Source organism: Scomber japonicus, chromosome 22, assembly GCF_027409825.1.
Source record: "Scomber japonicus isolate fScoJap1 chromosome 22, fScoJap1.pri, whole genome shotgun sequence".
NCBI classification, from domain to species: Eukaryota; Metazoa; Chordata; class Actinopteri; order Scombriformes; family Scombridae; genus Scomber; species Scomber japonicus.
The window spans coordinates 3,127,688-3,154,436 of NC_070599.1; the positions used below are offsets into that span (position 1 = coordinate 3,127,688).

The following is a 26,749-nucleotide window of genomic DNA, read 5'->3' on the forward strand; positions in this document are numbered from 1 at the left end:
CAGGAAACACTAAGAGGGAATTTGATGCTAAAAAGACTGTAAATGTGTCAGATATCACTTGATATGATTAACTCACACTGATGAAGACTCATAGAAGCTGATGATCTACTTTTAAATGGCTGTGGATACAGTCCTCCATCATTTCACCTGACTGTATACTATATACATTTAGTATTTACTATGAAACTGACACACACACACACACTTGATAGTCTCATTGTAAAGAGTAAGTTCAGCTAAATTCCCTCAGTATGTTGGTAGTGAAAGGAATTTAGTTTGTGCTGCTCTAAACACAAAGCAAATGATTGTCAGTAGCATCATGTTTATTCTGTTTACTCAGAACAATCCACAGACCTCATTGTGACCTCATGTAAAAACTTCTTGTTCTGATTTACAATTAAATTGCAAGGGGAAAAAAAACTTTTCTTTTCTTTTTTCTTTTTTACTTTTTTATGACAAAGCATACGACAGTGATGACAAAACAGAGAGCATAAAAGATACATATAATTCCAAGAAATCCACTTGGGACACTACCTGTAGGATAATATGCACTGACTGTATACAAGAACAAAGGCTCCCTACTCTGGTAATACCTTTCATATAGCTTCACCTCCCTGCTGCACTATACAACATGTACTCATGTCTTTTAGCTCATACTAGTTGATGTCAATAATAAGATGGATGATGTGACACAATAAAAAGTCGGACTTCCCTTTCCCTAAATGTTCCCACATAGTGTAGTTGGAAGTTAGCAATAATGTTAAAAAGAAGAACAGTGGAAGCCTCGTGTCTGCCAGCCTTACTGTGAACACTGATGAATGACAGCTGTCTGAGGAAATTAAACCTTGTAAATGTCACTAATGATACAGCAGTATCTAAAGGTATCCATGGTAACTCCGCATCAGTTCAGTTGGCAAGTGTTTATGTGCAGTTGGATCCAGAAGCGCCGTCTTCGTCATCCGGTGGACAGGCAACAAAATCAGCCAACATGGAGGCCATGGCTTCATCGTCCAGCTGAGGGAGACATGACAGAGAGACAATAGCTAAGACATGCTGACAGGAAGGACACAAGAAGCTAAATGGAGAGTTTGTTCCTCAGTGCATGTTGGTCTTCTGCGATTGTTCCCATATAGTTCATTTGATGTAATACTAAACTAAGTAGAGTCAGTGGAGCAGGTCAAAGCTGAAGCAGGAAGTACTAGTAGATCTGTCTAAATTCTTGAAATAAATGAGACTACTAACATCTTTAGTGTTTGTTGACTAAAACGGACAATAATCTAATCTGACTGAAATTAACACACACAAACTGAAGTCAATCTAAATCAGGTGCCAAAATGAACCCTTTGTAGGTCTGATCAGCTGTTCGGTAGAGGTCACTTTCTGTCACCTTGTACATGAACAGAATGAGTCTAACATGTTTTTAAAAACAAATGAGGTGTGAATGAGTCTGTAGAGACTGTACAACATCACATTTAGGCTCAATGAGAATGTTGTCAATGTTGTCATGGCAACAAAGGGATAGGAAAAGCAAAACAATGATTTTTTAATTAGCACTTTATGGTGTGACCTACAAAGGGTTAACACTGTTATCATGAGCTGGCTCGAAAACACATCGGCAAGAATCCTGTTACCTTTACCAATGATTCATGTTTCCATAGCAACGTTAGACACATACAAGGCTGCAACCAATGATTATTTTCATTATTGTTTTATGTAAGTTATTTTCTTGATTCATTGATTAGTTATTAGCAGACCTGAGATGTGATAGATAAGATTCATTTCAGATAAAGAGTTCAGACACATTGTTGTGATGTCAAATCACTTGTAATCTCTCTCCATAATGCTGTTAGATGCTGTGACTCACACACAGTCAAATGTGTTTTTATATGTCCACTGTGACTGGCTACTTACACAAAGTCAGCTTTGATTGGCTGAACTTTTGTAAATGTCTCTGACACATTCTGAGTAAACATTTGAAACTATATGTAATTATGTAAAGATACTGATTTTATGACAGATTTGGCATATAATAAGATATAGAAATAATATATTAACACAGGGACACAGGATTAAAAGTGGGGGGGGGGGGGGTGGGGATAAATATATTTTTGAAATGACTGGAAGTGATGAATAAATGATCAGAATAGTTGCAGGACTATAAAGTGTAGCACATACATGAGTCACACACTGGATCAATTGGATCTAAAAATGGATGGAGGTTGATATCTGCTGTTGGCTGGCTTGGTTCTTTAACCAGAATTAAGTAAAAAAAAAAAAAACCCAACATATTGTAAAACAAAAGCGGGATGTGGACAGGTGGGTTTACAATATTTCCTATAGTGTTGTGTTGAGATTTGTAGTGGAAGTGCTGTGTTCTTAGTTGGATGGAGCTAATATTCAAACTCTGGAGACTATTTGAATAAATATTTGACAGGTGATTGATGAACTAACTGATGCAACTCTGAACACATGGATTTCTGGTTATGTGGCTCTTTTGATATTATTCAATTATTCAATGAGTGTTATTTACATCTAACTGAAATCATCTTCAAGAAGTCAGAATAAACTTTGATCTTTGAATCCTTTTTCCTATTTCAAGTTTTAATATATGCATATTAAATACCCAGTGAGGTTTACTGTTTCACTGCACTGATGGGATTTTATAAAAAAATGTTTATTCTCAAACTGTAAAATATCACAACCTTCATTACATTATCTAAGTGTTTGATAACCACATTTGGAGAAAAAAGTGTTTTATGTATATATTCTGGATATATAAGATTATTGGCCGATATATATATCGATATTAGAATTTCTCTATTCCCTAAAATTAGTATTGATCCCAAAGATCCAGTATGAGTCAGGCTCTACTGTGGTTCTAAATGAAGTCTCAACCTGTAAACATGATATTCATGTGAAACTAGTCAGGATATTTTACCTTTTTCTTCTCGGGGGTTTGTCCCATCTCATCTTCCCTGTGCGCCTCCTCTCTCTTCCTTTTCACTCCTTTTCCCTCCTCTCCATCACTCCCTCCCCCTCCTTCCTGTGTCTCCTGCTGTTCTGCTTCTGTTTTGTCTCTTTTCTCAGCATCTGTATCTTCTTGTTCTTCTGTATTGGAGCATGTAGAGGTTTGAGGATCAGCAGCTGCAGAGTCTCCGTCTTGAGTAGCTACCAGCTGTTCCTCTGGATGACTGGAGGCCTGCTTCTCACTCACACTGGCTTCCTGTGCAGGTTCAGACACCGGCTCCTGCTCAGAGGAACAATATCAGCCTCATGTATCAACATCAGTGAAAAACACATGGATAATGTTCAATTAAAGACACAGTCTGACATTTAATTGTGACAATATAAAGTGTTAAAGTGGACAGATGTTCGTTCAGGGCTGTGAAGAAAGAATGTTAGGAATGTGGAGAAAAGAAATTGAGTGTTTGGAGTTCTGCTCATTTCCAACTTAACACTCAATATATCATTTTATTGTGAAAGGCTCATAGAGCAGCACTGAATTATGACAAGTATCATTTATCCAACACCAACCTCCCTTCTTCTTTGTCCTTTTTTTCTTTAAGAATTCCTTCCATTTTTCTCCTTCACTTTTCCAATTCATATTTCTTTTTATTCCTGTCTGACCTGTCAAACTACATTTACTTCCAAAGTTCAAAGTGGCCCTCCAGCTCCTTTGATGTAATGAGTAACCTAATGCGTTAGCTCCACAGTTTTACTTCTCAGGTGTTTAGTTACATCTTCAGAAAGGTAATCTGTTATTATTTTAACCAACTATCAACCAGCTACCTGTTTACCACAAGAAAAGAAAATCCACCACTAATTCTCATAGTTGCTTTTCTGTCAGGCAGACAGCTGGCTACGTGCTACGGTTCTATCACTGCTCACCTGTATGGCAGCTCAGAAGGGACAGCATTCATTTGGTGTAATTATTCACAAATAAGAGCAGGAATATTCCAGTAACATGTAAGTTGTGTGTGTTGGCCTGTAGCAGTGATGTAGATGTGTTTAAAAGCCTGGATGGAGTTTACAACTTGTATGTGAGCTTATGTTTGAGAAGACACTTTAGTCCAATAAAGACTGTAAATGGGACATAGTGTGTGTCATTCCTGCTATTAGTGTAAAGGGTCAGACTTGGCTGTGTGATGATGGTACAGTCATTATATTTAAAGGAGGTCTGGAATCACAAAGTAACACTAAAGTACTCTAACCAGTTACTGTTCTCATAAGGTAATGCTGGAATGGAACTAGTTACTTTCTAATGGCATACATTTGGTAATGTAATTAGTTCATTTTAAAAGCACTGCTGCCAACTGATGAAGTCATTTCATGTCCTTTCATAATTCACACTGGAGATTCATTTTGTTTTGTTGATCCTTCTGAGTTCTTTTCTGTATCTGTGTGAGAACTCTAACACTCTTCAGGCAGGACACTTGAAACTAAGATTTTTTCTGGTAATATTTTGTTTTGCTTTGCCTCTAATTCCATGTGATCACATTTCATTTTGTGCTTGTGGGTTTTCTGCTCGTCCAAACTCTGCATTAAGACATAAAACCCTCATTTAAATACTGCTGTCTGCATCTGTTGTCATTTACACAGATATTCTAGTAGATCACCTGCAAAACACACACTAACCAAACTTGCAATCTGTTGGACTGCACACACAACTTAGTACTCTTTATTTGGGATCTTAGTAAATCAGGCCTTGTGTAGAAAAGTGCAACAACAATGACAATGTTCACATTTATCAGCAGGAATCTTTTGGCTATGTATGAATACTCAGACTTGTTTAGACGATCTTTCACATGAACTAGTTTACATGAGGCAGACTGAAGCCTTCAGTGTCTCTTAAACTCCTTTCAGCTCAAACTATTTCCTGTGCATGTAAACTGCTTTAGGGTTCACTCACACTATGCAATCATGCTGTGCCCAAGCATGTTTGCCCCCTAAAGACCGGATTATTTGGCTAGTGTGAGAGAGAGTGTACTGTGCTTGAGTACGGTACACTTCCCTGGCATGGTACGCTTAGAAGAGGTGTGCTTGAGCACGGTACACTTGGTCACGCATGCGCACTAGGGATTAATGTTTTTCCCGAAAATAAGACATTTTAAATCCCGGGCAAAGAAGCCAATTTTCCAGGGAATCCCAGGAAATCGATGATTTTAAAAAGGCAACACTAGCTGAGCCCTGGTCATTTCAAGCAACACTTAAAGTCAGTGTAAAGTAAGAATAAATATGTGTTTTGAGTTTGACATACCACAGAAAAGTGTGTTGTTAACCACCCTGACAAATTTAAATGATTAAAAAAATCGCCAAATATATGAAATTAGGCTTCAAAGTTGTGTAAAACTCAGCCTCTTTCTCTGCTCCCAAACGTTGTGGGAGTGCCCACCGAGTTTGCTGAAACCCCGCCCCCTACCAAGTGTCACCTGTCAATCAAAGTCAGAAACATGGACGCTACGCCTGAGAGCTTTCTGCTGCTAACTCAGCGGCTAACTCGGTGGCTAACTCAGCTAACTGGCTAACTGTAGACCATAGTAGTAGTAGTGTGAGCTGAATGTATTTATACTTCTACAGCAGCAGGTTTATGTTAACGCAGCAGTGATTTTCAGACCAGCCCACTAAATCCTGAAAACAGAAATCTTGAAACATAGTTTGTGAAGCCTATCCCTCCATCATGTTATACTGACCTCAGCACTCTCTCTTCAGAGGTGACATATATAGTTGTGTTATTTACCTGTTGGTTCTGATTCATTGTGCGTTCTTCTGAGGGTGCAGTCAGCTCTGTCTCATTGGCTCTTTGCTCCCAGGAGCTGCTCTCCTCCTGCAGTGCTGCTCCTCCTCCTCCTCCTCCTGCTGCTGCTGCTGCTGCTGCTCCCTCCTCCTCAGCCTCCTCCCTCTCCTCCAGCGCTCCTCCAGTGACACACAGGATCTGGGGCATGGTGGGGTCGTCCATCCTCTCGTTCTCGTCCTCCTCTCCCTCCCCTTCCCTCGCCTCCTCCAGAACTCCGATGCTCTCCACCTCCTGCACCTTCATCCTATCTTCTGCAAACATGGCTCTGTTGGTCTGGATCTCCTCGATCCCTCCTTCTGTCTCTCCCTCCACACTGAATCCAGCCATCCCTCCTTCATCCACCGCCGCTCGCAGCACCTTCCCCTCCTCTATGCCCGCTTCTCCTGATTTGTCCTCCGCTCCCTCTAGAGGTGGTATGTCGCCATCCTCCTCCTCTTCTTCATCCTCCAGCTCCTCTCCCTCCTCTTCATCATAATCGTCATACTCCTCCCCGTCGTAGAACTCCTCCGCAAAATCACTCACCTCGTCCTCCTCATCCATCCCTTCCTCATCTTCCTCATCCTCCTCCAGCTCCTCGTCGTCCTCCATGTCTTCCTCCTCTTCCTCCTCGTCATCAGTGCTGTTGATGTTGATGACGGTGGAGTCTTCGTTGCTGGCAGGTGGTGGTTGGTGCTGGTGAACGTGCCTTCCCTGTTGGCTCAGCTGGTTCTGCAGCTGGTGCATTTGGAGGGGGATCCCCATGGGGCCTGGCGGGCCCTGTGAGGAGGGCTGCATCAGCATCTGCTGGAGCTGCGGTCTGCCAGGCAAAGGGTCCCCCAAACCGCCAGGTGGAGCTGTGAGTGTGCTGGAGTTCAAAGGTGGAACGAGGGAGACCACTGAGGCGCTGGGAGGAGGGAAGGAGTTGATAGGTGTGGTGGAGGTGGTGAGGAGGGGTGAGGAGGTGGCGAGGTCATTGGAGAGGGAGACTCCGTCTATTGTGGTTGTTGGTGCAGTGGTTGGCATGGTGACAGATTCAGCTCCTGGTAGTGTGACAGCAGCAACCCCTGGTACGGCAGAGGTCAGGTTCTGGGAGTTTGTTGCTGCTCCCGTCTCATCCTGCTGGTTCTCCATGTTCAGCATCCCTGGAGGAACGATGACCACGCTGTCGTCTGAGTCGCTGTCCAGAGAGATCTCCACATCCTCCGTTTCCTCTTTGTCGTAGCGGACAAACACGGGTCTCTGTCCCTCTGGAGGGCCCAGCCCGGCTGGGTCCGGCTGGTGGTGTGTGTGTGGGGACAAGATCATGTCACCTGGTCCATGGCCCTGGCCTGGCAGACCTGGAACCAGGGACAGGTGGTTCTCCAGAGAGCCCAGCAGGGAGGCAGAGCCTAGGCCTAGGGAGTGACGGGTAGGGAAGGGAGGGCCAGGGGCCGGGCCTCCTAGAAGGGTCGGCAAAGTGAGTCCGGGGGCTGGTCCCTGGGAGGAGGAGAGGATGGGAGCAGTTGGTGTGGGTTTTAGGGCGAGGGGTGGTAAGGGGAGTGAGATGGAGGGAATGCGAGGGTGGAGGAGGGAGTTGCAGATAGTCAGAGCCTCAGTACAGAATGATGACACCTGAGAAGAGATGGAGGAGACAACGTTAGTAAAATACTGTAACAGAAACTAAATAAACATGACACTCTGCTCCAGGATGTGGTGTTTTGAAATCTTGTGTCTGCTGTAACATTTCCACACTGCTGCACTGGTAGTGATTTGTTTTATGTTACCTCTCAGATTTGCTGGGGAATTACATAATGTTATCTGACCACAGGGCATGCTGGGTATGTATGGCTGTTGTAATTTTCACAGTAGGAATATTAATATATGTCACTTCAGTTTTTAGACAGGAAGAAAGCAGTTCCACTCATTTTAATACATACAATCACTCAGTTTTGTACTGCTCATGGTTATTATAGTTTTGAAAGTTTCACTAGTTTTTATTTTCATTTAGTTTTTCAGTTTGTTTGTTTTTTATTTCAGTTTAGTTTTAGTGAGTTTAACAAGTGATGAAGTAGTCTTAGTTGAGTTTTTCTTGATTAGTAGAAGCAGTAAAGGATGAAGTAATCCTGACACTGAGGTAAGGTTTACTGTGTTCCTAACTGTGACATTATGTTAACTGTCTCCTGCTTTTCTGTGAGAGCTTCCAAGCTGGACTTTTTCCCTTTGAGCTGTATCCCACAAATGTTCCCATCACTCTTCATCACTCTTCATCACACTTTTACTTTTATCTACTGCGGGGTCAGAGTCTAAATATTCTCATATTGGGCTGTGACCTTCTCTGCCTGGAACTTCGTCTTCTTTGCAGAAATTACAAATTCAAGTCAAGCATCTTCTTCTTGTGCATTATGTGACAGTCTACACCTGCTATGCTGCCACCTACTTGAAGCAGCCTGTTATGTCAAGAAGTCAAACTGAACAGTAAAAATCGAAGCTGATTTTATCTGCAATTCAGTTTAGTTTTAGTTAGTTTGGCATTATTCATTTTAGTTCTTATTTAGTTTTCTTAAAAAAGAACAAAACAACGATCATTTCATTTTTATTTTAGTTAATTAACTTTTTTTTGATACCCAATGCTGACAAAATGATTGAATAATGAATAATCCTCTGTCACCTTGATATTTCGGTCAGTGCGACAGTTACTGAGGATGGACACGGCACAGGTCAGAGGTGGGGGCCAACAGGGTGACGGGACCAGGACCAGAGCCAGCAATAACCTGCAAATCCACACAGATAAACAGTAACATAACTCCTACAACTCTATTACAGGTTCTTATTCTTTATATTGATTTCAACATTAAAGAAAACATATTCAGCATATTTCCAGGTCTTTATTCTGTGGCTGTACTGGAGTATCTCTGCATGATTTCTAACATGATCTAAACACTCCTTATAACTTTCTTTATTGATGTAAATCTACTCAAAATTTGGGTTGCGAGTTAAGATCTATTAACTTTATTTGAGAATTAATCTTCTGAAATACAGAGCCTGAAGAGCAGAAAACACAGAGCCTGAAGAGCAGAAAACAGAGCCTGAAGAGCAGAAAACACAGAGCCTGAAGAGCAGAAAACACAGAGCCTGAAGAGCAGAAACACAGAGCCTGAAGAGCAGAAAACAGAGCCTGAAGAGCAGAAAACAGAGCCTGAAGAGCAGAAAAACAGAGCCTGAAGAGCAGAAAACACAGAGCCTAAAGAGCAGAAAACAGAGAGTCTGAAGAGCAGAAAACAGAGAGTCTGAAGAGCAGAAAACACAGAGCCTGAAGAGCAGAAAACACAGAGCCTGAAGAGCAGAAAACACAGAGCCTGAAGAGCAGAAAACAGAGAGTCTGAAGAGCAGAAAACACAGAGCCTAAAGAGCAGAAAACAGAGAGTCTGAAGAGCAGAAAACACAGAGCCTAAAGAGCAGAAAACAGAGAGTCTGAAGAGCAGAAAACAGAGCCTGAAGAGCAGAAACACAGAGCCTGAAGAGCAGAAAACATGGAACTAACTTCCTGTCTGGAGTGTACTGTATGTAATGAATGAAGGTGGTACCTGTATAGTTCTCGTCGGGTAAGAGCACTGCCATACTGCCCGCTGACGCCACCTGCAGACTCACAGGCAGTGCTGCTGGATTGCTGCTGCTGCAGACGCACACACAGAGGCAGCACCACATCATGGAGACGCTGTGAGACAAGGAAACACAGATCAGGAAACAGTGTGAAATGTGCAGAAAGGAGAACTATCAGTCTGAGAACACAAAATCTACAGGAAACCACACAGTTAAACAACAAGGATTCTCAGTAGTTTCCAGTCCTGTGCAGTCAGTTACTAAAGCAGCTCATTGTGATTCTCAGCTCAGCCTTACCTTGTGTATATCATCCTTTAGCAGTGTACCACTGGTCAGTATGATTTGTCTTAGTGCTATAAGAAAGAAAACATCTGTGTGATTGGACAAGATTTACAAAGAACCAGTAGACCATACTGTAATCAAACAGAGGTGGGCTCTCACCCCTCAGGGCTGAAATGCATGTATCCTGATTGGCCAAAAGGTCTCCTTTCCTTTGGAGTGACGGCCCGACTGAATCTGCCATGACCAATGGTTTTGTCCTCCGAGGGCCAGGTTTCCCTCCAGGAACCACATCAGCTGACAGACCGGCTCGCAGCTGGAGGAAAAATACAAAGAGCTCTTTATCAAACTTAAAGTCTGTGTAAAGTAAGAATAAATATCTGTTCTGAGTTTGACATACCACAGAAAAGTGTGTTGTTAACCACCCTGCCAAATTTGAATGATTACAAAAGAAATCGCCAAATATATGAAATTAGGCTTCAAAGTTGTGTAAAACTCAGCCTCTTTCTCTGCTCCCAAAAGCTGTGGGAGTGGCCACCGAGTTCGCTGAAACCCCGCCCCCTACCAAGTGTCACCTGTCAATCAAAGTCACCACCTCTACCCGAAACATGGATGCTCAGAGCTTTGAGGTCTCAGAGCTTTCTGCTGCTAACTCAGCTGCTAGCTCGGCGGCTAACTTGGTGGCTAGCTCGGCGGCTAACTCAGCTTACTGTAGACTGTAGTAGTAGTAGTGGCCTGAATGTATTTATACCTCTACAGCAGCAGGGGCGGGTTCATGCCAATAAAGTCACGCATTACGTAACACGGCGGTGACTTTCAGCCCACTAAATCATGAACACAGAAATCTTGAAACACAGTTTGTGAAGCCTAGCTCCACAATTCAAATCTAAATGGTTGAAAACCTGACCTTAACTTCAACATGTGGCCTGGTTCTGTTTTCCACTATGTTTTACCCAACAGAACATTACACATACACAGTCTGTTACTGAAAAGGCAACACTGTAATAAGCATTGTCATGGTTACGGCTGCAAATAAAAGATTATTTTCATTATTGATTAATCTGGCGATCATTTTTTTGATTGATTAATTCATTGTTTGGTCAATAAAATGTCAGAAAATGGTGAAACATGTTGATCAGTGTTTTCCAAAGCCCAAACATATTCAGTTTACCCTCATAGAGGACTGAAGAAAGCAGAAAATATTCACATTTGACAAGCTCGATTTTGAGAATTTGGACATTTTTTTCTTACAAAAATGACTGAATGGACAACAATGGATTACTTATTAAAATCCATGGCAATTTATTGAATATTGATTGATCAATTAATTGTTGCAGCTCTAGTCACTTTTATCTTGTTTGGACGTCAATGAAAAGGGTGGAGCCAATATAGTGTTTTTCTTTCACATTTATCAGTACAAAGTTTGAACATGCTTCTATTCAATAGAATGAGAAGGTGTGTCCAAACGTCTGACCGTTACTGTACATGTAATGATTTTTAAAGTGCTTTACAATATTTACATCACATCACAGTTACAGCAGACAGACACCCAAATTACAAAGCTGCTTGATAAAACGAGGCATATATAGTGAACTACTTGAAACTTGAACTCACCTTGACAGACTCTGCCCCTGGTGTGATGTCACCAAGCAGGTGGTTAAACAGGAGTTCGGAGTGACCAGGGCTTCCCTGAAGAATGCTGGCGGAGGCTCCAGCTACCTGGACCCAGAGCTCTAAGGTTCTGTACACTGACACCCGCACAGAGCTGCAGGAAGAACACACAGACACTACCAAACTGCTGCTACCAAACTCTGTGGGAGTGCCCGCCGTGAAGCCTAGCTCCACAATTCAAATATAAATGGTTGAAATGCTTTTTACACCTTTTTTAGAAATACATTTATGACCTATTTAATGTGTTTAGAAGAAAATGTCTGAATTCACTTTACACAGTCTTTCAGGATGTTTGAATAGCTTTCCTTGGTGAACTTCAGCACCTTATCAAACCAAATCCTGTTTATGAGCCGAGCTTGTTAGTTACCTGTAGGCTCTCTGCTGACCCAGGTTAGCTTCTGGTACAGGTGTCCAGGCAGACAGAGTTTGGGAAAACAGCCTCTGTAGTACAGCTGCATACTGAACCATGCTGCTACGTACACTGCAATACACACAACATAACACACACACTGTCAGCATCACACAACTGTCAACACTACACTTCAACTGTTATGTTCTGTGCTTGTAATCATTCAGCATACTTCTAATTATATCTATGAACTGAAATACATAACAGTGTGTGTACATCACTCACGCTGTGATAAGAGCTGATAGGACCTCCAGTGTGTTGGTGTGTATGATGGGCAGGACCAGTAACCTCACACTTCCATCACCTGTTAAATTCTGACACACAAACACACAAACTCAATTCAAAATGTGGATTTTAGTCCATATTAGTCAGCCATTGCTTTGTAGTTTGGAGGCAGTAATAAAACGTTTGGTTTTGTAAATCTGTAAAATAAAAGTCAGAGAAAAAGAGGAACTTAAAAATAAAACACGTTCAGGTGAGGTAAGAACCCACTATGGGCTTATCTTAAAACCTCACCTATAAGAGATAAAACACAATAACAATGCAAAGTAGAATATCAAAAATAAACATAAATATAATTTACCTAAATCATTTAATTCAATTTAATTTAATAATAAACATTCAAATGGCCATTCATTAAGTAAACAAATCCATACACAGATTTCAGTGGAAACCATGTGAACAAATTGGGAATCAAAATGACACACCTTCTCTGTTAACTGATAACTGTGTGTGTGTGTGTGTGTGTGTGTGTGTGTGTGTGTGTGTGTGTGTGTGTGTGTTCTCACTATGCTCTTGGAGCTGACAGCGAGGGCCCGACACACGAGGTTGAGTATGGGTCTGACAGGCAGACGCACAGCTGAGTGTGGATCCACCCTGACACATGGAGACAAAAAGCAGTGAATACGGCAGCCCTATATAAAACAGTCATGTACAATTATACCAATAACAATATAGATATTTAACTGTTTAAACACTTCATATATGTGTTGGAAATAAACACTGCTCTCTGCTGGATAAACTGTATAATAGAGATACTTTTGCTTTGACATTTCAATTTCTTGTCATTATCAGTGACATATATGTGGATCAGTAATGAGTAAATATAACTAACTGGTATAACTGGTATACTATTAAAACTAATAGAACTTCTGCTCAGAGACGAACTAAGATAAAACAAAAGTATATATTAACTATTTGGGGATTTCCATTTTCTTCGTTTTTAGTTTCCCGTTAATCATCAGAATGATCTCCTGACCCAAGCTTGGACAGGACTGTAATAAACCATACTTTCCCTGTAAACAGTGCTGTCTGTTGAAGAGCTGATCATCAGAGCAGAGCTGGAATCACACTGTCCTCTGTTTCCATCACACTTGTGTATTAACCTTTTATAGTCTTTTTGTTCTATTTCATTGTTTTAATGCTTCAAATGTTTTATCTTTACATTTTTTAAACTACTTTTTTAACACTATTTTATTATCAGTCTATAATTTTATCCTTGTATCTTATTTTATTTATATGTTACTGTTGCCTCTTAGGGCCCCATCTTGCGGTTGGTGCACGGTGGATGGCGCGCGTGGTGCATGTGTCTTTGTTAGTTTCCCCCAGCGCAGTTGTCATTTTCTCCCCCTGCACCCACGTTGTCTAAATAGCAAATACACTTGCACCAGTCTGTGCACCTATGGGTGTGTTGGTCTCTAAATGAGGTGTGGTCAGGTTCATTGGTGGCACGTTGCTATTTTGAGGCAGAGGGAAGCGATTGAGCTACTGACCAAAAAAACCAGGTCTAAAGTCACTGGTGCATATGTCACTGTTATTTAAGGACCTCTTAAATAACAGTATAACAGGCTATATAGGCGGGTATATAGGGGGGTATATAGGCGCAGGTATATAGGGGGGTATATAGGGGGGTATATAGGGGGGTATATAGGCGGATATATAGGGGGGTATATAGGCGCAGGTATATAGGGAGGTATATAGGCGCAGGTATATAGGGAGGTATATAGGGGGGTATATAGGCGCAGGTATATAGGAGAGTATATAGGGGGGTATATAGGCGCAGGTATATAGGGGGTATATAGGCGCAGGTATATAGGGAGGTATATAGGCGCAGGTATATAGGGAGGTATATAGGCGCAGGTATATAGGGAGGTATATAGGCGCAGGTATATAGGGAGGTATATAGGCGGGTATATAGGGGGGTATATAGGCGCAGGTATATAGGGGGGTATATAGGGGGGTATATAGGCGGGTATATAGGGGGGTATATAGGCGCAGGTATATAGGGAGGTATATAGGCGCAGGTATATAGGGGGTATATAGGCGCAGGTATATAGGGGGGTATATAGGCGCAGGTATATAGGGGGTATATAGGCGCAGGTATATAGGGGGTATATAGGCGCAGGTATATAGGGAGGTATATAGGGGGGTATATAGGCGCAGGTATATAGGGGGGTATATAGGGGGGTATATAGGCGGGTATATAGGGGGGTATATAGGCGCAGGTATATAGGGAGGTATATAGGCGCAGGTATATAGGGAGGTATATAGGGGGGTATATAGGCGCAGGTATATAGGAGAGTATATAGGGGGGTATATAGGCGCAGGTATATAGGGGGGTATATAGGCGCAGGTATATAGGGGAGTATATAGGGGGGTATATAGGTGCAGGTATATAGGGGAGTATATAGGGGGGTATATAGGCGCAGGTATATAGGGAGGTATATAGGTGCAGGTATATAGGGAGGTATATAGGGGGGTATATAGGCGCAGGTATATAGGGAGGTATATAGGGGGGTATATAGGCGCAGGTATATAGGGAGGTATATAGGGGGGTATATAGGTGCAGGTACATAGGGAGGTATATAGGGGGGCATATAGGCGGGTATATAGGGGGTATATAGGCGCAGGTATATAGGGGGTATATAGGCGCAGGTATATAGGGGGGTATATAGGCGCAGGTATATAGGGGGTATATAGGCGGGTATATAGGCGCAGGTATATAGGGGGGTATATAGGCGCAGGTATATAGGGGAATATATAGGCGGGTATATAGGCACAGACACTGTGCTTGTTACCACACGGACACACAGCACACAAACATGCAAAACATTACAAATAAAAGGATTACAATGTGAATTCATATTATGATGTACATCAACATATTAAAAATACATTTCATTAGTTAGTCATAATATTTATCAGATTTAATTAATTGTAAAAAAAAATGGATAGCACCATTGTGGACAGTCCTAACAACCTATGAAAGTCTGTAGCCTCTGATGCTACACAGAGCGCAGTGCCATTACGCACAGCTGATCACTGTTTATTAAATCAGCTGATTACACCAGACTGCTGCAGTATAACCACACACACCTCTACACTCATCACACTGGTTATAACCACACACACCTCTACACTCATCACACTGGTTATAACTACACACACCTCTACACTCATCACACTGGTTATAACCACACACACCTCTACACTCATCACACTGGTTATAACTACACACACCTCTACACTCATCACACTGGTTATAACCACACACACCTCTACACTCATCACACTGGTTATAACTACACACACCTCTACACTCATCACACTGGTTATAACCACACACACCTCTACACTCATCACACTGGTTATAACTACACACACCTCTACACTCATCACACTGGTAATAACCACACACACCTCTACACTCATCACACTGGTTATAACTACACACACCTCTACACTCATCACACTGGTAATAACTACACACACCTCTACACTCATCACACTGGTAATAACTACACACACCTCTACACTCATCACACTGGTTATAACTACACACACCTCTACACTCATCACACTGGTTATAACTACACACACCTCTACACTCATCACACTGGTTATAACTACACACACCTCTACACTCATCACACTGGTTATAACCACACACACCTCTACACTCATCACACTGGTTATAACTACACACACCTCTACACTCATCACACTGGTTATAACTACACACACCTCTACACTCATCACACTGGTTATAACTACACACACCTCTACACTCATCACACTGGTTATAACTACACACACCTCTACACTCATCACACTGGTTATAACTACACACACCTCTACACTCATCACACTGGTTATAACTACACACACCTCTACACTCATCACACTGGTTATAACTACACACACCTCTACACTCATCACACTGGTTATAACTACACACACCTCTACACTCATCACACTGGTTGGTTATAACTCTATATTCTTCCTTTATATGAATTAAATGTGAGGTTAGCAGCTCATCAGCCAACTTTCTTTTCAGCAAAAGTAACTCATGTTATATTATTGAAACACATTACTGGTAAATAGCAATCTACCTAAATGATGTTCTAAACATTTTTGTCATTCTTATTTTCTCTTGGGTGCATTGGTCACAGATTTTGTCTTTTAATTTGTTCTTTGTTTTTTAATGTTGTCACTTGTCAATCAACTCATTGTAAAGCACTTTGAACTATGCACTATGAAAGGTGATTATATATATATATATATATATATATAATGACTGGTTCTGGTCATTCAGAGGCTTCCTGTCACTGTACACAATGAGGCACGTGAGTGATCTCAGATGCTTCTTCATGTCAGATGCAGGTTGTGTTCACATGTGTGTGTTAGTACCTGAGAGTGTGTTTGAGAGCCAGACACACAGCTGTGTATCTGTGCTGGAGCTGCAGTAGCAGAAGGGGATCTGATTGGTCGAGATGAGGAAAGGCCAGCTCCACTCCAGGACCTTCGTATTGCACCGCTCCATCTGTCACAGCAAACAGTGATGACACACTCATGGTTTCACACTTTCACTGCTCCACTCTTTCTCACTATTTCTAGTACAAATATTCTCTTTGCAGCCACACTGTATGCATCAAAGTTGGAGGTACTGCAACATTTTTGGCCATTTTACATCTTTCACATACACAGTAGATAAATGTAAGGACATGAAGGACTAAGGAGCCTAGCTGGACTTGAGCTTGACCTATTCTTAAGCCTAGTTTAGGGGGTTAACAGATAAAGAGAATTGAGGTTTAACAGTTTTGGAGCTACAGACTGCTTTGGGAGAAACAAATGATGTCAAGTCATTACTCTATTTGTGTGCACATCTGCATAAACTAATACCAGACAGTCTCACTGTGTTCATCTAACAGGGCTTTCTCTAGAGTTTTAGGAGACCCAGGTTCAAAGGCTGGAGAACGTGTGTGCTGTACTTTACATAGTTTAGTCAAAGTAAAAAAAACATGATTTGACATACAGTGTCCAAAGTGATTTAATTTTCATACTAAGATGTTGCAATAAGATGAAAAATAAAGGTTGTGATGGAATGAAATGCTGGTGTTAGGACTGGGATCATGTGTTGATCTCCCAGTTTGAGACCATCATGATATCTGAGTGCCCATTTGATTCAAAATCGATTCTTGATTGAAAACTGCTTTTTAAGTAAATGAATAGAAAAGGAAGCACAATCTTCAGTCTCGTGCTCCACAGTACTGAAAAACAATATGATACATAACTGTCCACTAAGATAAATAGTCTGCAGCCTTTCTATTTTCTAAAGTGAATTAATTAGTGAATGAACTGATTTAAAAGCGTCTCACAGTCTGCTGCCTGTATGAGACTAACACACTGATGGGAGGGGAAGTGCTTGGCTCTGTTCATATTAAAGTCATGTATCCAATAGTGGAGAGCAGCCTCTCTGCTGCATCTCCAAGAAAGACAGTTCACAGTACATATATATATATAGAATGCTTTCTGATAGATGAGCTGCAAGATAACTCTAGTGTGTGTGAGTGCTGTAGACTGTCTGGGTGCTGCTCTGTCTTCCTCACAGCTGAGTTTTGCCTTTTTTGTCCCGTTAACAGCACCTGTCTGAGTTTTTAACAAAGGCAGCAGCCAATAATACTTTGAGTTAAACAGGCATGAAACACTCTGTCTGATCTGGAATTTTATTTACAACCTGCTGGCATCGTGCTCCAAAATGTTAGAAGTGGTAGAAATGATTGCCTCTAGAATAACTATGGAGCATGTTGTTAGTGTTGTACCTGTTTCTGAACTCTGGTAGATCTGAGACAGCAGGCCATTGGCTGAGGCCAGGAGACAGTGAATCTGACTGGTCCAGCCCTCAGCTCTGCCGGCACCCACCCCTCTGTCCAACAGCCCCCCTAAACAGGGGAGGCGGCCATAACACTGACAGGCCATCTGAATGAATGAGAGGAGGAGAATCGTGTATAACTCTGGTCTACTCATAGATAATCAGAGATCATGTAAGGTAACAGATCACTATCACAAACCTCTTGTGTTTTCTTGTTAGTACTGTCCATTTTGGAGAGGAAATAAGCTCCTAGTTTGTCCTGAAAGACAACAAATCACCGCACAGGTTTTCACATTTCCCTCAAATGATTAAACATCCATGTTATAAAAGCAAAGTCAAAGTTTCTACATCGAGAAATAATCCTTTCATTTACTTTTCCTCCACTGTGTGTCTTACCCTGAGGGATCCACAGGCTCTGGGGTAGTAGCTCATACAGGCCGTCATCCCCTCCATAGCTGCCTGCTCACACTGACACAAGAGGAACACACACAATGTAACTGATAGAGGCTTTCAGCAGGTTACTATGACAACTGCAGAACTCATCTCTTCAGGACTTTTTCCAATTACGAATGAATGTCTTTATTGTCATCACATTAAAGAAAACGGTTCCATCACTCTGCTCAAACAAACACACACACACACACACACACACACACACACACACACACACACACACACACACACTAAATAGAGTAAGTGTTAAATGGCTTGAAATACAAATATCTTTTCACACTGTGTTGTCATGCCATCTTGAATCGTGCTCTTCATTAGTTCCCTCACCTCTGTCTTGAGGCCCAGCAGTGATGTAAGGATACCCAGGATGGAGTTGAGGCCGACTTCTCTGGCCAGTTCGGCTATCTGAGACGAGTACTGCAGCAAATCCTTCAGAATGTTCACAGCTAGCTGGATGGTTTGAACTGGAGCCTGAGACTGGAGGAAGAACTGTGTTAGAAAGGCTGTACATATTTAGCTGTGATAGAGTAAAGAAGTGAGCATGTGTTCACTTGCATGTGTGTGCATGTGTGTGGATGTTACCTGGATGACCTGCTGCAGGGAGCGCAGCCAGGAAAGGCAGTGCTGCTGGAATAGATCACTGGAGCTGTCTTTAACCAGCAGGGAGAGCAGGCAGAGCCCCTCAAATCTGCTCACGCGCACGCACACACACGCGCGCACACACACACACACACACAACATTAGTTAGTTTCTCTCTACTATGTGTGTTCTTAAACAAAAATCAATGCACTTTTTCATTTGTCCGATGTGTGCTGATATATTTTATTAAGTATACAGTTATATATATATATATATATATATATATATATACACAGTTATAAGTTATACAGGCAGCTTTTTGATCCTTTTTATTAATTCAAGTTTAATAAATGCATCTAATGTTTTTTCTTTCATTTGTTGGTCCAAATCATCATTTTTTTTACTCCCTAATATCAGTATCGGCCATAAACATCCAGCATCAGTCAGGCTCTACTACATTAAGAGCCTGACTGAGTGAGTGCAGACACATCACTATTTGTTTAGCACCACATAATCTGAAAAGGCACTGAGTTACCAGGCCAGTTATATTGTTTAGCATGAACATATGCTATTTAAACATATTTATTAATTATTTTTGGTGGAAAAACACAAACACAGACAATTTATTATTCCAATCAGATGATTTGTATATGTAAAACAAGCCTGGCAGACAATGATGTTAAGTGGCTGGATAAGCTTGTGAGGAAGGCAAGCTGGACACTCATAGCTTAGAGACACTGAAGGAAGCAGTAGAGAGGGCTACAGGTGCTATGATACAGGCTGTAATGAACATCATTTTTACAGCACAGCAGACTCATCACCTGCCCTGTTTATACCTGCAGCTCTTACACTTTACAATGATAACATTACAACATAGTGACAGCTGGGCACTGCAATAAGATGAACACATTATTGTATTACATATTTTACTTTTTTTTTTTTTTTTTTACTGTATATATTATGGGTAATCTATTTATGCATATGTGTTTATTTATGTATTTGTATGAGCTACTGTATACATGAATTTCCTCAATGGAGATGAATAAGTCTATCTATGTATACATGAGGCGACTCAATAAAGATGAGGATAACAATGACACAAACACACAGCATAGACACAAACAGCTTAAATCAGGCTGAGATGACAGAAACATTGTGATATTATAACGTGAAACATTTTCTCACTTGGTCTTGCTCGAGCCCAGTTTGGCATTGCTGAAACCCACGAGACCTCCAACGGCGCTCGCGCTCTGCAGAGAGATAAACACAGGTGTGAGCTGATAGTGAACAATAACAATAACAGTACTAATAACACCTGACCTGACCTGACACCCCCCGACCCCCCCAAATGTCTCCAGACACAGCTCAGTGGTCTACAAAGCGCCCCAGCCTGCAGCACAGCACAGCGACAGCAGGCTAACACATGACTAGCTTCAGAGCTAACTGTCCTCCATGTGCCAGGCCCTACCTGTGTGGGGAACACGCCATGTTCTCTGTAGTTGGCCAGCAGTGAGGGTAAATACTCCGGACGCTGCTCTTTCAGAACCGACACCAAACACTCGGTTAGTCGCATCGCAGATGGGCCATGCAGCCAAGCCGATGTAGCCATGTTGCCTCTCCGCCAAGCGAACGTCACTACTGTGCGACAGGGTGACGTCGATTTAGTGAGCTCTTTGTTGTTGTGCGCTGATACAGCTTCAGTGTGGAGGAGGTGAAAGTCCAAACTGAGTTGTGTTTGAGCTGAGCTGAGCGCTGTGAGACCACACTGTGCTGCAGGACGGAGGACCAGGTTGTTGGACAGTCGAGGACTGAAGCTGTTTCCTGCCTGCTGTGATGGCTAATGAGCGGCTGCGAGCTCTGGAGGATGTGGAGAAGGAGATAGCGACGACCCTGCAGTGTGCTGGTGAGGACAGACAGAGTATACCCATACATACCTATAGTTTAGTATTTTTACACAATGTTGACTTATTGTTGACTTACATTGTTATAGTTCATCGCTAGTTGTCAATGAGGACCAGACAGAGCCGGGCCCAAACAATCCTGGGCCCCTCAGCTCATACTGTGCTTTATGATAGGAAATACATCTGATGCTTTATGATAGGAAATACATATTCTACTTCCTTCAGCTGGACGTTCTCTCTATGTGCAGAGTTTATTTTGACATTCATCTTAGATGTAATTTTGAATTTTGATTTTAATGAGGGCTTTTTATGTGGAAAAGCCTTGTTAGGCACACATTATTATTCCAAGTAAAGATTGTTTTAACCCTTACATACTGTTCAGGGACCTGTTTTGCTGTAAAAACACCCCTAGTGTCTTTTGCTCTGGTGCTTTTGGGTTATACTGACAGGTGTGTTTAATATCGAGTCTAATCTGCTCTACTGTATTGTACTGCTTTAGTTTTTTTTTCTTGTGAGTGTATTTTGATCAGGTGGACAGATGTTGATGGTGAATTTAAAGTCATGCTATTGTCACTATACCTGCTCATTAATCTGATCTATTGCTCTACAGGTACTATCGTTCTGGAGCTTTCTAAAGACAAACACAACGCCAGCCTCCTGGACAGACAGCTGGTCCAGTTCCAGAGCTCCGTCAACAGAGTGGAGAATGAACTGAGCGGCCAGATCCGCTACCTCACACAGGTCAAACTCAGGAGTAATATTAGTATTAGAACAGAGATGTTGTGTTTTATAGTGCAAATGTGTCAGAAGCTGATTCACCTTATTTTATTTATCATTTTAGGTAGTTATGCACAGATGTACACATGTACATTAATGTGAAAGCTGATCAAAAACACCTTGATAGATTTTACTTAAAACTGTAACTTTAAATTGAAAGGTAGACCCCAATAGTATTATTATAGTGTGCTTTTATCATTTAACTAGGTTTTGAATGTGATACAGTACCAGTCCAACGGTTTGCCTTATTTTAACTAGTTTCTACATTGTAGAACACTGAAGTAGGGCTGGGCAATTCATTGAAAAATAATCTAAACATTTAGAAACTCTAATCGACTTAATCTTGCTCATGTCAATTAATGGTGGTGTTCACTGTTGCCATGACAGCAAAGGTTGCATATCTTTAAGGAATTTAAAACTTGTCTCCAGTGATCATTTGAACCCAAACCATGATCTTTACATAGTTCTAATCAAGTAAACTAGATATTAACCACAGCGTCACACCTTCAAACATCTTTATTTTCACTCCCTAAAGATCCTCATGTGTGAGGGCAGCAGTGGAAAATACTAAACTAAACAAACTGTGAAAATACATCATTGTTCATCAAGGGTGGAGATGATGGTTCATTAATCGTAATCGAGGATAAAAGTTCAATTAATGGTGATTTAGATTTTTGCCATAATCACCCAGCTCTACACTGAAGGTAACAGAAGTATAAAATAACATCTATGGAATCATAGATGGAAGTGAACAAGAAAAGTGTTAAACTTTAACACTTTAACACTTAAACAAAAATATGTTTGATATTTTAGATTCCATGACAGTTGAACACACTCCTGGTATTCTTTTGAGTAGCTTGATGAGGTCATCACCTAGGATGCTGAAGGTTTTCCTACATATGTTGAACCCAGCTCACTTGGGTTAATGTCAGGTGATTGTGGAGGCCAGGTCATATTATGCAGCACTGCATTATTATTATAATTCTAATTAAATGGTGTAACAGTGGAGGTTGAATGCAGTGTATAATGTAAATCCAGTTTGATGAAATATATGAAAGTGACCAGTGCAGTACAACAGTACAAGTCAGCTTTTTAAGTAGAACAACAGCTACTGGAGTTCCTGTTCTGCTGCTGGAGGTGTGTCTTATTCCTGAGGGAAGAAGTTCAGAGTCTGTGATCTGGATTCCAGGCTGATCTTCTCAGCTGAGTGCATGATGCGATGGGGCCTCTGAATGTCCTGTGTGGTTGCTGCACTGTATCAAACCGTGATGAATGATGTGAAGATGGACTCCATGTAGAACCGCAGTTGGTTGAGCTTATTCAGCTGCCTCAGGAGGAACTCATTGATTATGCAGCTTACATTGATGTCCCATTAAGTCATACTGTTCATATTCTACACCCCTCACTGTATATTTCAGCTCCATTTTGACTCAGTCTAAGAATCCCCTCATTAAAAGTGTCTATACCAAAATTTGAACCACAGATGCATATATATCATGTCCTGTTTTACCTAAGACATGAAAATATAATATAGCAATAATGATGGAAATGTATTTAATGTAAAGGTAAAATGTAGAACCATTAGAGCCATCAGTCTTCACTGCTACATCATAAAAAGAAATCCTTATTAAAACTATTAACTATTCATTTACTTACCACTTTAGAAAAAGTCATCAAATTTCAAAGTAAAAGACATTAAGACATCTCCTGAAGTCTACTGTCTTAAAGGTGTTAATCTCCAGTCATGCCACTTCCTGTCTGTATGCAGGCTCGTCCCCATTCGGGATCAGACCAGTGATCACTATCATTGGTGAACTTGAGGAGCTTCACAGATGAGCTTGTGGAAGTGCAGTCATTCATACACAGACAGTAGAGGAGAGGTGGAGTTGTGCTTTTCCAGCCTCACTGCTTCATGTCTCTCAGGAAGTTAGTGATCCACAGACAGAGAGGCTCAGGCACAGTCAGCTCCGTGTGGACGAGCTCTGGCACAATAGTGACAAATGCCAAGCTGAAGTCAACAAAGAGGATCCTGATCTAGGTTCTCCGGCTGTCCACATACTGGAGGATGAAGTGCAGGCCTACTTTGACTGTGTCATCCTCAGACCTCTTAGTCATGGGGTCCATCAGTGGGACAGTGATTGATTTAACACTTAGGGGTAGGGTAACTTTATTGATCCCCCTAAAGGGAAATTCATAATTGATACCACAGTATTCTTTAAAAGTGATAAAACGCATTGTAACCTGTGGAAACAATGAAAACCCTAAATGACATTCTTTGAGCTGTCATATTCTCTGGTGGACCATAATATAGTGTAATTGTGAATATATTTTTTTCTCATAAATAGATGACTGATAAGATATCTATAGATTCAAAATACAGTTGTTAAAAATTTGGTATAGGGATTAATTATAAAGGGAATACTCAAAATGACCCACTCCATACAGTGAATGATCAGAATATGAGCAGTATGTGAGGGTTAAGGTGGAGCAGTATGTAAGGGTTAAGGTGGAGCAGTATGTGAGGGTTAAGGTGGCACAGTATGTGAGGGTTAAGGTGGAGCAGTATGTAAGGGTTAAGGTGGCGCAGTATGTGAGGGTTAAGGTGGAGCAGTATGTAAGGGTTAAGGTGGAGCGGTATGTGAGGGTTAAGGTGGAGCGGTATGTAAGGGTTAAGGTGGCGCAGTATGTGAGGGTTAAGGTGGAGCAGTATGTGAGGGTTAAGGTGGAGCAGTATGTGAGGGTTAAGGTGGAGCAGTATGTAAGGGTTAAGGTGGAGCAGTATGTAAGGGTTAAGGTGGAGCAGTATGTAAGGGTTAAGGTGGAGCAGTATGTGAGGGTTAAGGTGGAGCAGTATGTGAGGGTTAAGGTGGAGCAGTATGTAAGGGTTAAGGTGGAGCAGTATGTGAGGGTTAAGGTGGGGCAGTATGTAAGGGTTAAGGTGGAGCAGTATGTAAGGGTTAAGGTGGAGCAGTATGTAAGGGTTAAGGTGGAGCAGTATGTGAGGGTTAAGGTGGAGCAGTATGTGAGGGTTAAGGTGGAGCAGTATGTGAGGGTTAAGGTGGAGCAGTATGTAAGGGTTAAGGTGGGGCAGGATGATCCTTCAAACATGTCCTGACCACAGGAGTCAGAACATCTGGCCTGTAGTCCTACAACTGTGTACTTCTCTGCTTTTTTGGGGACTGAGACTATAGATGATTTGAAGCAGGCAGGGACTGTGTGGAGCTGCAGTGCCTGGTTGAAAATGTACATGTATATGGTGGCTAACGGTGTAGCACAGTGCTTTAAAGTGGATATTGAAAGCTGTCATTGAGGCAAACAGTGGCTACTTTGAGGAATCTACAATATGAAACACATTCAACATTTTTTTGTTCACTGGATAATTCCATTTCTATTATTCCAAAGATTTGCTGTCTTTATAATAATAATACTAATACTAATACTACTACTACTACTACTACTACTAATAATACTAATAATAATAATAATAATAATAATAATAATAATAATAATAATAATAATAATAATAATAATAATAATAATAATTAAAGCTGCAAGCAGCGGTGAATGGGTCCCCCCCCCCCCCCCCCCCACGGATGTCGGTTTACAGATACAATAGGGCTTCGTGCTGGTCAGCACTCGGGCCCTAATAATAATAATACATTTTATTTAAAGGCGCCTTTCTTGGCACTCAAGGACACCGTACAGGGTTACAGAAATTAAAAACACATCTTTAATATCGTTCTACAATGTAGAAACTAGTAACTGAGTACTTGTGAAACACATTTAATACCACAGCTGGCCTTCACTTAAATACCCAGTGTAGAGTTAATACATTAAAAATGTAAAGACAGAGTGCATCGTATTGTGAGCAGCAGAATTAAAGATCTCTTTTCCACAGGTGGCTACCGGTCAACCGCATGAAGGTTCAACGTATTCAGCCAGAAAGGACTGTCAGATGGCCCTGAACAGAGCAGAGTACGCAAAGGTCAAACTGGGAGAACTGGGACGGACCTGTGAAGTCATGCTGGAGCAGCAGCAGCAGCAGCAGCAGCAACAGCAACAACAGCAGCAGCAGCAGCAGCAACAGCAGACATAAGAGCAGCGAGGACAGCTGGCTGACTGGTGGATAACAGCAGGATCTATCTCATGCTGATGTGACTGTCTACCACCAGTGTTTCTGATCTTTTCACTTCTCCTTTTTTATTCATGAGTACAAATGCTGAAGAATATGAGAACACAAAAAAGATGACAGATATGCAAGAACTCTGTCTAAGCATGAATATTGTGTTTCTGGGTCCATTTTGTTGTTTTGTGATGCATTTTTTTCTTTTTTATGTGTCACATATAATCTGTAGAGTTTGTCGTACTTCTAATGAAGCCTCAGAGTGATGACAGTTATGATTTGAGGACAGACTCAGGACAAATATCTGGTCTGCACTGTGAAATGTGCTCTTTGCATTTCTTTCTCCCGTTTTGTTAAATTCTGTGTTTGATAATGTTAGGATTTTGGCAAACAGGTGTTTTTCATGCCCATACGGTGCTCATGGTTTGTATTGATTTACATGGAAGATCCAGTTCTTGGTCAAGTAGTGAACTTTGCTTTGTGTATGAGAGACAGAGTGAGCAAAGCCAGGTTTGTTGTTTGTCTCTTGGTTTAAAAATCACATAAAGCTTCATTAAATATGTCCTCAGTCTGTTGAATCTGGACGTGTTTTGCTTGTTAAATAATACAAAAGCTTTTGTCATGTTTTACATCACTTAAATATGTCACGTCACATCTTCCATCTGACAGGTGGAGAAATTCACGTTCAGCTGTGTGACAACCTTTTTTAATCTTTACACAACAAAATAAAGATATTTTTGAATAACACTTGTTTTTTTGTTTCATTTTATTGACAAAAATACATATTCATACAGTTTGCTGTGTTCATACTATATTGTGTAGTCAGATTAACATGTAGCATTTTAAGTATTTGATCAATCTCATTTGATTATAGTGGTAACTAGATATAGTAGGTGGATTGTAAAAAAAACCAACAAAATACTCAATACTTAATCTGAAATCACATATCATCATGATATAAAAGCACAAGTGTCCAACTGAAAGAGACACTGACAAACACTGGTAGTGACGTAGGAAAGACTTGGCATGTAGCATGAAGTATGTTCACGTTCAT

The 26,749-nt window shown here is 41.2% G+C and overlaps 2 protein-coding genes across 2 annotated transcripts; one reads left to right on the forward strand and one right to left on the reverse strand.

Annotated features, from left to right (window-relative positions):
* Window positions 1-391: 391 nt before the first annotated feature.
* pelp1 (proline, glutamate and leucine rich protein 1) lies at window positions 392-20,582 on the reverse strand. Its single transcript, XM_053343472.1, has 19 exons — window positions 20,363-20,582; window positions 20,080-20,144; window positions 18,898-19,003; window positions 18,643-18,792; window positions 18,259-18,330; window positions 18,062-18,121; window positions 17,813-17,969; window positions 16,401-16,533; window positions 12,500-12,587; window positions 11,937-12,025; window positions 11,670-11,783; window positions 11,246-11,396; window positions 9,794-9,947; window positions 9,650-9,705; window positions 9,337-9,467; window positions 8,421-8,523; window positions 5,738-7,384; window positions 2,939-3,247; window positions 392-1,014 (listed from the first exon to the last, which is right to left on the reverse strand). The coding sequence occupies exons 1-19, from the start codon at window positions 20,501-20,503 to the stop codon at window positions 922-924; spliced, it is 3,819 nt and encodes a 1,272-aa protein (XP_053199447.1). The 5' UTR covers window positions 20,504-20,582; the 3' UTR covers window positions 392-921.
* Window positions 20,583-20,612: 30 nt separating this feature from the next.
* med11 (mediator complex subunit 11) lies at window positions 20,613-26,614 on the forward strand. Its single transcript, XM_053343482.1, has 3 exons — window positions 20,613-20,797; window positions 21,406-21,536; window positions 25,471-26,614. The coding sequence occupies exons 1-3, from the start codon at window positions 20,728-20,730 to the stop codon at window positions 25,666-25,668; spliced, it is 399 nt and encodes a 132-aa protein (XP_053199457.1). The 5' UTR covers window positions 20,613-20,727; the 3' UTR covers window positions 25,669-26,614.
* The last annotated feature ends 135 nt before the right edge of the window (window positions 26,615-26,749 follow it).